Here is a 9,199-nt window from a genome sequence, read left to right as displayed (position 1 = left end):
AACTGGGACCATCACCGCGCCTAGTATAGCCTGGGAACTGGGACCGGCACTGGGATCAGCCGGGCCTAGTATAGCCTAAGGACTGGTACCAGCACAGGCTCCGCTGCCCCGCCTCCCAGGGGGGCGGTACTGCGAAGGCCGTGCCACTTTACCATTGACCCCACCCTCCCTATAACGTCATCCACCTGCCCCATCACCTCCCTTCCCGCCCTTTTCTGGCCCTTCCCTCGCAGTTTCACTTCCGTTTCCGGGTCGCTCCGTGGCCGCGGGCCCGGTGGTGAGTGATTAGTGGCGGCGGGGCCGCCTCCACTTTTGGTCCCCCCTTCCCCTGATCTGCTGGTGGGTGTCATGTGTCCGTCCGTCCCCCCCCACCGGTACAGCGGCTCCCGCTCGGGTCCAGTAGGGACATCCGCGCCGGACCTTATCTGGGGCCTCTACCCGGGGCCCTCCCTCCCTTCCCCCCCCCGCCCCGAGAGTCGCCCTGTGTCCCCCCCGACCTTGCCCCGGGATGTGTCCGTGTCTTCCCCAGCCCCGGGGAGGGTTCCCGGTGTGTGTCCCTCCACCTCCCCTAGAGCTACCCGGTGTCTTTCTCGCCTCCGTTTCCCCCCCGCCCTCCGGTGCTCCCCTTTCCCCCCCGTCTCTGTGCCCCCCCCCCTCCTTCTTATTCCCCTCCCCGGGGGTGCCTGGTGCTCCATTCCCTGTCACCCATGGGTGCTCCTACGTCCCTGCCAGATGTCCCCTACCCACTATGTCGTGTCCCGTCCCCCCCCGCGGACTCTCCACGTCCCCTAACGCAGCCCTCCACCCTCAGGTAGGGAACAGCTCCTCTTCCTCCTCCTTTTCCTTCTTGGTGCCCGGTGGGAGCCCCACCCCTCCCAGCCCCCCAGCTCATTGACATCTTGGGGACGCCAGAATGTGGCACGAAGCCCGCAAGCATGAGCGCAAGCTGCGAGGGATGATGGTGGACTACAAGAAGCGAGCGGAACGCCGTAGGGAATACTATGAGAAGATCGTGAGTGGCCCTGACTTCGTTCCCTCCTCGGGGACAGCGGTGGCCCCCCACCATCCCTGGCTGGGCCCTGATTGGGGGTGTGCCTGGGGCATTTGGGAACCATCTGGGCGCTTCGCAGCTTGTTTTGGGGGTGAAAGAGGGATGGATGAAGGAGCTGTAGCACTCGCTGCCGCCTGCCTTCCCCTGGGGACCCCATGTGGGTGTCCCTGGGTGGGCACCCTAAATCCACACAAACAAAACTGCCCCTCTTTCGGCTCCCCCTTTTCCCCGGGGCTCAGGGCTCCCTCTTTTCCTAACCCTTGGGGTTTTTATTCTTTTTTTTTTCTTTTTTTCTAACTTTGGGGGTTTCCACTTCTCCTAGAAAAAGGACCCGGCCCAGTTTCTCCAGGTTCACGGCCGGGCCTGCAAGGTCCACCTGGACTCGGCCATCGCACTGGCCGCCGAAAGCCCTGTCAACATGTGAGTAGCCCCGCGCGGGGCTGGAGGCATCTCCCGCTGCTCCCCAAGCAGCTCTGGGGGGTTTGGGGGGAGCGGTCAGTGCCTTGCCGAAGCCTGGGGGGGGCTCTCATGCAGCCACAGTGTCTTTGAGAAGTGCTGAGCCCACTGGCAAGGGTTCGGGGGTGTGTTGGGGGGGTTCTTGCCTGGCTGGCAGTATGTGCCCGGCTGCTCGGCTCCTCGTAGTGCAGCCCTGGGGCTGGCCGGGTCCCTCCCACCCTGGGAAATGAAATCTAGGCCAGTTTCTGCTTGTCAAAACCAAATAAAAAGGACTTGGCTCCTCCTCTGCCAGAGCTTCTAGGAGATGCTGCTGTGGCAAATGAGTTGGTTCTCCCCTCCCTGCTCAGGAATGACTAATGCAGGAGAGCCGAGCGTGCCCATCGGTGCTTGACGGGGGGGTGGTTTGTGCGGGTTTGGGGGGGCCCAGCTCCTCCTGGGGGGGCTTCCTGGCTGTCCCCCAGCCCTGACGACATCTCTGTCCCCTTGCAGGATGCCCTGGCAGGGGGACGTGAACAACATGATTGACCGCTTCGACGTGCGGGCGCACCTGGATTATATCCCCATGTACACCCCGCCCCTGCTGAACCCCATGTAAGCCGTGGGGTGCCAGGGCACCCTGCTTCGACGGGAGCTTCTGGGTCCAGATCAGGCCTTCTCGGGGTCTGTTTTGGAGCGGTTGCCTGAGGTTTCGGAGCTGGCGTCGCCTGCGAGCCTGGCTGGGGTCACTGCAGAGCGGACAGGGCTGCTTTTTAGATTTTCTGTACTGGGACCAGTGTGGAGATCCCAGTACTGGGAGGATAAGCTGGAACGAGTGCAGAGGGGATGGGTAGGGCTGGAGCACGGAGCGAAGGGGAATCCCACAGCAGCTTTTCTGTACCTAAAACATTAGAGAGGATGGAGCTGAGCTCTTTGCAGAGGTTTGCAGTAAAAGGGTGTGATAAAAAGGCCAAAATTAGAGTGAGGGAGTTAAGTACCAGCACAACCCCCAGAGGCTGGGAAGGTTCTCTCTCTCTGGAGAGAGGTGCTGCTCAGCTGGAGCAGGCTGCTGTAGTCGGCCCTGCTTTGAGCAAGGACAGGGCAGAAGGCAAATATCCCCCCAGGTCTGGGTCTGTGAAGAGCAGCCAGGTTCCCTTCCTGCCCCTGCTCACTGCTGCTCCGGCACCTCCTTACCCTCTTCGGCCTTGGCACGAGCTCTGGAGAGGAGTTTGGCCCCTTTGCTGGGTTTTCAAGGGAATTCCAGACCAGCATGTGATCCTTCACCCGCAAACCCCAGCCCTGATCTCCCCATACAGCAGGGGATCTGATCTCGCTAAGCCAAGCAGAAAGGGGTTATGGTTTTTCTGGAGTCCAAAATCCCTTGGGGAGAGGGGAACCTCCATCTCCCCAGAGGCTTGTGAGCACCAAAAGCTGCGTCTGCTCCTTTCCAGCTCCCCCGAGCAGGAGTCTGATGAGAGAAAGTGTAACTACGAGCGGTACCGAGGCCTGGTGCAGAACGACTTTGCTGGTAGTAAGTGTCTGGTGCAGGCGGGAGGGTCGGGGCCACGTGAGACAGAGCGAGCCCCCGCGATTCGGGGGAAATCCCAGCTCTTCCAGGGCACGGCTCAATGTAGCACCAGCTGAAGGGCGAGGGGAGGGTTTTGTTCCTGCTCTGGGGGTGGCAAGGCGCTGGGAGAGCTGCATCCCCTCTAATGAGCTGCAGTTAATCAGCTCTCTGAGCTGTTCTCTCAAGTGGGTGTAAAGCAGGCTGGTAACTTCCCTGTGTGGTTGCAGTCTCAGAGGAGCAGTGCCTCTACCAGATCTACATCGATGAGCTCTATGGGGGACTCCAAAAGCCAAATGAAGATGAGAAAAAGAAGTGAGTGTGAGAAGAGGTGACAGGACGGTTGTCATGTTCCTGTCCTCAGGAACTGTCCTGGGAGCACGGCTCCACGGCCTCGGAAACACCCGCTCTTCGACCAGTCCCAGTTTCCCCTCTACCGGGGTGGGACTGAGCAGCCACCGGCTGCACCATCCACCCTCGGCTGCTTTTGGTGGCGCTCTGAAGTCGTCCCCTGTGTTTCCGCGCTGAAATATCCATCCCGTCCTTGTCGCTGTGGCCGCGAGGCCATCCTGGGGCTGAGCAGAGTGGTGGTGGCTGAGGAGGGAGGCAGAGGAAGGGCTGGTTTCTTCCCAAGGAAGCTTTCTGTCTTGATGCCTTCTCATGCGGCCTGGCACGGAGAGGCGGGCAGGGGCTTAAGTGTGTCTGTGCCTAGGCTGGCGGAGAAAAAGGCTTCCATCGGCTACACGTACGAGGACAGTACTGTGGCTGAGCTCGAGAGCTCCTTGGAGAAGCGAGGGGACGAGGAAGACTCTGAGGAAGACAGCAACACAGACGAAGATGAAGTCATCCCCGATATCGGTAATGGTCCTCCCTTATCGGGCTGCTTCACCCCGGTTTGGTAGACGTGCCGAGCCCTGCCTTGCCGCTTGGGATATGCTGAGCTGCCTGTGCTCTGCCCACAGATGTGGAAGTGGATGTGGACGAGCTGAACCAGGAACAGGTGGCTGACCTGAACAAGCAGGCGACTGCATATGGCATGGCAGAAGGGGACTTTGTCAGGTACGGCTGGCAGCCGGGATAAGCACCAGGAACCCAGCGGAGCCTCACCGGGGCCTCCCCTTCTCACTGGGGGCTGAATCCTTTGCAGATGTGCCTGTCTCTAGGATGGGGGCCCCCAAAAAAGTCTCCCCTGAGCACAGTGCTGGCCAGTGGGCTCTTACTGAGGGTTTCTCTTTTTTGGGGGGGAAAAGGATGTTGCAGAAGGACAAAGAAGAGGCAGAAGCTATTAAAAATGCCAAAGCCCTGGAAGAAGAAAAGGCGATGTACTCGGTAAGGGGAGCTCTGGCAAGCTCTGCCCTGTCCCGCTGCAAGCCTTAGCTGGCCGGGAGCCTCCCGGGGCAGCAGACTGGGTCCTGTGAGTGCCTTGGGCCCCCTCCCTGCTCATGGAAGCACCTCTGCCTCCCAAGGGGGGCCCCGCAAACTCCTGGGGCGGCTTCCCCCAGGGTCGGTGCTGTCTCTTAGCTCAGGCTGCTCTCCTAGGGCCGTCGCTCTCGACGCCAAAGGAGGGAGTTCAGGGAGAAACGCTTGAAAGGGAGGAAGATCAGCCCGCCCAGGTGAGTGTCCTGGCCCGGCAGCTGAGACCGGGGCTCCCGGAGCTCGGCCACGGCCCTGGTCCATTCGTATCCATCCCAGGCAGCTCCTCCCTGCTCCATCCCAGGCGTCATCCATGCCCATGCTAGTTTGCGTGGGGTCCCGGCGGCTCTGGCCCCTGGTGACGTCCCACCGATATCTCCTTCCCTAACGCCCTCTCCTTTCGCAGCTACGCACGGAGAGACAGTCCCACCTATGATCCCTACAAATGGTGAGCGGCCGCAGTCCCGGGATGAGCGGGTTCTCCGGGCTGGGATCATCCCCTTCCCGCAGGGAACCTGGCACCCAGTGGTTTTTGGGAGGGAGTTTTTTTGGCAACTGAAGCTGCCTCCCTCCTCGCCACCTCGCAGCTCCCCCTCGGAGTCCACCTCCGAATCCCGCTCCCGTTCCCGCACCCCATCTCCTGGCCACGAGGAAAAGATCACCTTCATCACCAGCTTCGGCGGCAGCGATGAGGAAGCGGTGGCAGCATCCGCGCAAGCTGGCGGTGTCTCTGGAAAAGCCACCACACTTGGCAAACAGCGTTCTGCCCCAGGGCAGCTGGGCAGCACCGCGGCAGGTCATAGCACCTTGTCCCGGTCGGTAACTCTCCCATCTGGCTCACTTTCCCAACCCTTACCCACAGAGGCACGGTGGTGGTGGCCAGGCAAGCTTGCCAGCCCCTCGCAGGCATGGAGCCAGGCCGGCCCGGCATGGAGACACCAGCAGGGGATGCTCCCGATGCCTGGCTGCTGCTCGAGGGGCAGAGGGGGGAACGTGGTGGGAGGGAGCAGGTGGGTTCTCCATCATGTAACCACGCAGGCTGTGTGCCTGCCCCGGTTCTGCTGCAGTGCCGGGGCAGGGCTTGCCAGCTTTGAGGGGATCTTCATGGCATCTCCGGGTCTTCCTGGAGATGGGTGGGCTTGGGGGAGGCTGGAATTTGGGTGTGAGTCAAGCCGTCTCCTGCCCTAAAAGAAAGAGTGTCTGCCAGTTCCTGGAGAGCTCAGGGAGGGAATCGGGGCGGCCGTCGTGGCTCCTTTCCCAGCACAGCTGGGTGTCCGGGGGGCTCGGAGCCCCTTGGCAGAGGGCTGAGTGGCTCCGGGGCTGTCCCAGTTGTGCCTGGAGGCTCGATGCCTGTGTTGGGCAGGGGAGAGGCGCCTGCTCTCTCCTCATGGCTCAGCCCACCGGCTGTCAGCAGGGTCTGGCCGGACCCGTGCTGTGCAGCACCACCTGGTGCTGGGAGCAATGAGGGTCCCAGCTCATCCTTGCTCGTCCCAGGCGCCAACACCTCATCCTGTGTGTCCCTTCTAGGAGACACTCTTCATCCTCTTCCACCTCCCCATCCTCCTCATCCTCCAGCTCCCGCTCCAGCTCCCGCTCACACCGAGGCGGCGGCTACCACCACTCCAGCCGCTACTGCCGCTCCCACAGCCGCCGGTACTCGCGCTCCCACAGCCGCCGCTACTCGGGAGGGGGCTCGCGGAACAGCCGGCGTCGCTCCAGATCCTATTCCCCCGACTGGGGGTATCGCTACAGCTCCTGCCGCCGCTCCAGGTGAGCTCTGTCCTCCGCTGTCCCGGTTCCTGCCTGTTTTGCCCCAGTTCTCTACTGGGCTCCTCCATGGCGAGTTTTACCAGTGGCTTCATCGTCCTCCTGCTCAGCCACAGGCAGCGGTGCTGTCCCCTCAGCCACCTCTTTGGGCTGAACAAGCCCACACATCTTGGCCTCTCCCTTACACTCAGTGCTCCAGCCCCTGCCAGACTGGTCCCAGTTTGTTACTGGGAGTCCCACACTGGTCCCTGTATCAAAAAAAAAAAAAAAGGTCTCGCCAGTGTCAAATAAAGGGGAATATGTCCCATCACTCACCCCGCTAGTGGGTGGCTTCACCGTGAGCTCCCCCAGCACCATCTCTGCTCGCTGTTGGGGTGCAGGGGGGGACGACCCCAGTCACCCTTTGGGTGCCCCCCCCCCAAACACCCCTTCCACCTTGATTCCCTGTCTGCAGGAGCCATTCCAGGTCCAGAGAGCGCTACTGGCGAGGCGGCAGGTCCAGCCGACACCGGAGCAGCAGCCGAAGTCCCAGCAATTCTCGGAGCCGCAGCAAATCAATGTCTCCAGTGCGAGAGAAACCGCTGAGGCCTGCAGCGTCACCTGCTGTGGGGGAGAAACTGAAAAAGTGAGGGAGGGAAAGGGTCGGGGGGGCACCTGGGGTGTTGAGCAGCCCCTGCATTGATCCTCATGCTCTTTTTTTTTTTTTTTTTTTTCTCCCCTCTCCCGCTTTTAGGGCTGACACTGCTGCTGATAAAGAGACAGGAGCTGCCAAAGTCAGTAAGAATTTAACCTCACCTGTTTAATTGGCATCACTGCAGAGCACGCTAAGGGACATGGTGGTGGACGGGCTGGCGGAGGTGCTGGGACTTGGCACCGGTTGCCCCTGTGACCTGTTGCGTCCCACCCCTCCTTGACCGGGTGCCGGTCCTGCTCCCTCCTTGGAGCTTGAGGGGGGGCTGCTGGACAGGAGCAGGGCCATGGGCTGCTCGGGGCAGTCTTGGCTCTGGGTGGTGGGGAGGCGGGGGGAGGAATGGGGACCCCGGGATCCAGCTGGGTGCCGTCTGTGCCGAAGCTGGGGGATGCCTGCCCTGCTTTGTTGGGTCCAGGCTGTCACTGGTGGCTGTCCTTGCACCCCAGGGTCTGTCCCCATGCCCAGCGGGTTCTCATGCTGCTCCAGGGAGGGGGTGGAGGTGGTGGCAGGGGGCTGGGGGAGCCCCTCGCCCTGCTCGCAGGGGGGTTGGCCAGACTGCCAACAGGACGCAGGGCACGGCTGTCCTCTCTGGCTCTGTCAGCAGCCCCTCCATGCCCTTGGGCTGTCCCAGGCCACCCTCTGTCCCCAGGCCACCCTGTCCCTGGGGTCCCTGGGTGCTTTCAGGCTGTGTCCGTGCGTCCCTGGGGTGCCAGTGCCACCACCTGGGGCCACGGGCGCAGCTTGTTGTCCAAGGCCACCCTCAACAGCCACCATTTGTCCCTACAGCACCCACAGGTGTCCCTGCTGCTCGGGGACAGGGTGCGGGCACTGGCAAAGCCCCCCGGCAGTGTGGGCAGGGACACCCAGACCCTGTAGAGGGGCTCGGGGCGGAGGGGGCTCGGAGTTGTCACCGTGGCAAGGCAGATGGTGGTGCTGGGATCCAGCTTGACCAGCACTCGAAGCCAGTGTCTGCCGCGGGGGAGCCTGGGGGGGGTCCCCAGGTCTGGCCAGCGTGGCTTGCACTGTGTCCTCATCCCCGTCCCCCCACCCCACCCTTCACACGCCATTTTGGTTTGTTTGCAGCCCAAACTGACACCGCAGGAGAAGCTGAAGCTGCGCATGCAGAAGGCGCTGAACCGACAGTGTAAGCAGCACCCGTGGCCCCCGCCTCCACCACACCCTGACACACACACACACGCACACACCCCCCACACACACACCCCCCCCGTACCCTCTCTCAGCCCCCTGCTCTTTGGGTTTGGTTTGGTTTGTGTTTTGTTTTTTTTTTTAATAGTTAAAGCTGATAAAAAGGCGGCGCAGGAAAAAATGCTGCAACAGGAGCATGAGAGACAGGTAGGGGGGGGTGAGGCTGGGGGAGGGGCCGGGCTGGCAACCTGGGGGGGGCTGGAGCCGGTTAACGGGAACGCTCTTCTCTTCCAGGAGCGGGAGGACGAGCTGCGTGCCATGGCCCGGAAAATCCGCATGAAGTAAATCCTCTCCCATCCCTTTACTGGGTGGATTTGGTGGGTGCAGGCTGCAACGTGACCCCCACCGCTGCTGGCTGCACCCCCCAACCTCGTTTTATTTTTCGGCAGGGAGAGAGAGCGCCGGGAGAAGGAGCGGGAGGAATGGGAGAGGCAGTACAGCCGGCAGAGCCGGTCTCCATCCCCGTGCTACGGTGAGTGCCAGCTGACCGGGAGCCCAGTGACAGTGTGAGGGGGGGGTGAAGGGGTTCAGTGGAGCCCCCCAAAACAATGGGGAGTGGATTCCCCCCCCACACACACATTGGGCCTTTGCAGGGTGGAAAAGAAAAGTTGTATTCCAGGGGAAAAAATGGGTGGAAAAGGGGCTGCGCCACCTGAGTGTGTCCCCTCTGTCTTGCAGGTCGGGAATACAGCTCCTCCCAGAGGTACGTTCCCCTCTCCCACCCCACGGGTGGGGGAGGTCCTGGTGGTCAGGGCGGCTCCCTGGGGACCCCCCCATTCTCAGCCACCCCTCTTTCCCCCCCACCTCATCTGCAGGCACTCCCGGTCCCGGAGCCCTCACTACCGACACTGATGGGGAAATGGTGTCAGTTTTGCTGACAGCAAATAAAAGATGGAAAACCTGAATCCTCCCCTGTCACCTTGGTTTTTTTCCCACCTCTGTTGCCCCAGAGAAATTGTAATTATGGTCAGAAAAAAGGGGGTTTTGTTGGAAAAAGGGGATTTTTGTTTTATTAACGGGTCACTCGAGGAGGAAGGTGTAGGTGAGGATGTCGGTCTAACGCAGCAGCATGGCC

The 9,199-nt window shown here is 61.6% G+C and overlaps 1 protein-coding gene across 5 annotated transcripts; it reads left to right on the top strand.

Moving 5' to 3' along the window:
• The first annotated feature begins 29 nt into the window (after positions 1-29).
• Positions 30-9,029, top strand: LOC138683518 (CLK4-associating serine/arginine rich protein-like). Of its 5 annotated transcripts, none has more exons than XM_069775445.1 (21): positions 30-277; positions 812-1,012; positions 1,374-1,471; positions 1,997-2,098; positions 2,935-3,014; positions 3,278-3,362; positions 3,760-3,905; positions 4,010-4,106; positions 4,298-4,376; positions 4,587-4,660; positions 4,867-4,908; positions 5,048-5,470; positions 5,988-6,230; positions 6,682-6,852; positions 6,961-7,000; positions 8,002-8,062; positions 8,213-8,271; positions 8,359-8,405; positions 8,514-8,596; positions 8,803-8,827; positions 8,940-9,029. In XM_069775445.1, exons 2-21 carry the CDS (start codon positions 914-916, stop codon positions 8,974-8,976), a joined length of 2,091 nt encoding a protein of 696 aa, XP_069631546.1. In that variant the 5' UTR covers positions 30-277; positions 812-913; the 3' UTR covers positions 8,977-9,029. The 5 variants fall into 5 exon arrangements, 4 of the variants coding, with proteins under 4 accessions (XP_069631546.1, XP_069631550.1, XP_069631549.1 ...); XM_069775448.1 differs by having other exon boundaries at positions 32-277; positions 5,048-5,275; XM_069775447.1 differs by lacking the exon at positions 30-277 and having other exon boundaries at positions 655-1,012.
• The last annotated feature ends 170 nt before the right edge of the window (positions 9,030-9,199 follow it).

The sequence above is a fragment of the Haliaeetus albicilla genome, chromosome W (assembly GCF_947461875.1).
Source record: "Haliaeetus albicilla chromosome W, bHalAlb1.1, whole genome shotgun sequence".
Classification (NCBI taxonomy): Eukaryota; Metazoa; Chordata; class Aves; order Accipitriformes; family Accipitridae; genus Haliaeetus; species Haliaeetus albicilla.
Note: the sequence above shows the minus strand (reverse complement) of the source record. Positions and strands in the feature narration are given on the sequence as shown.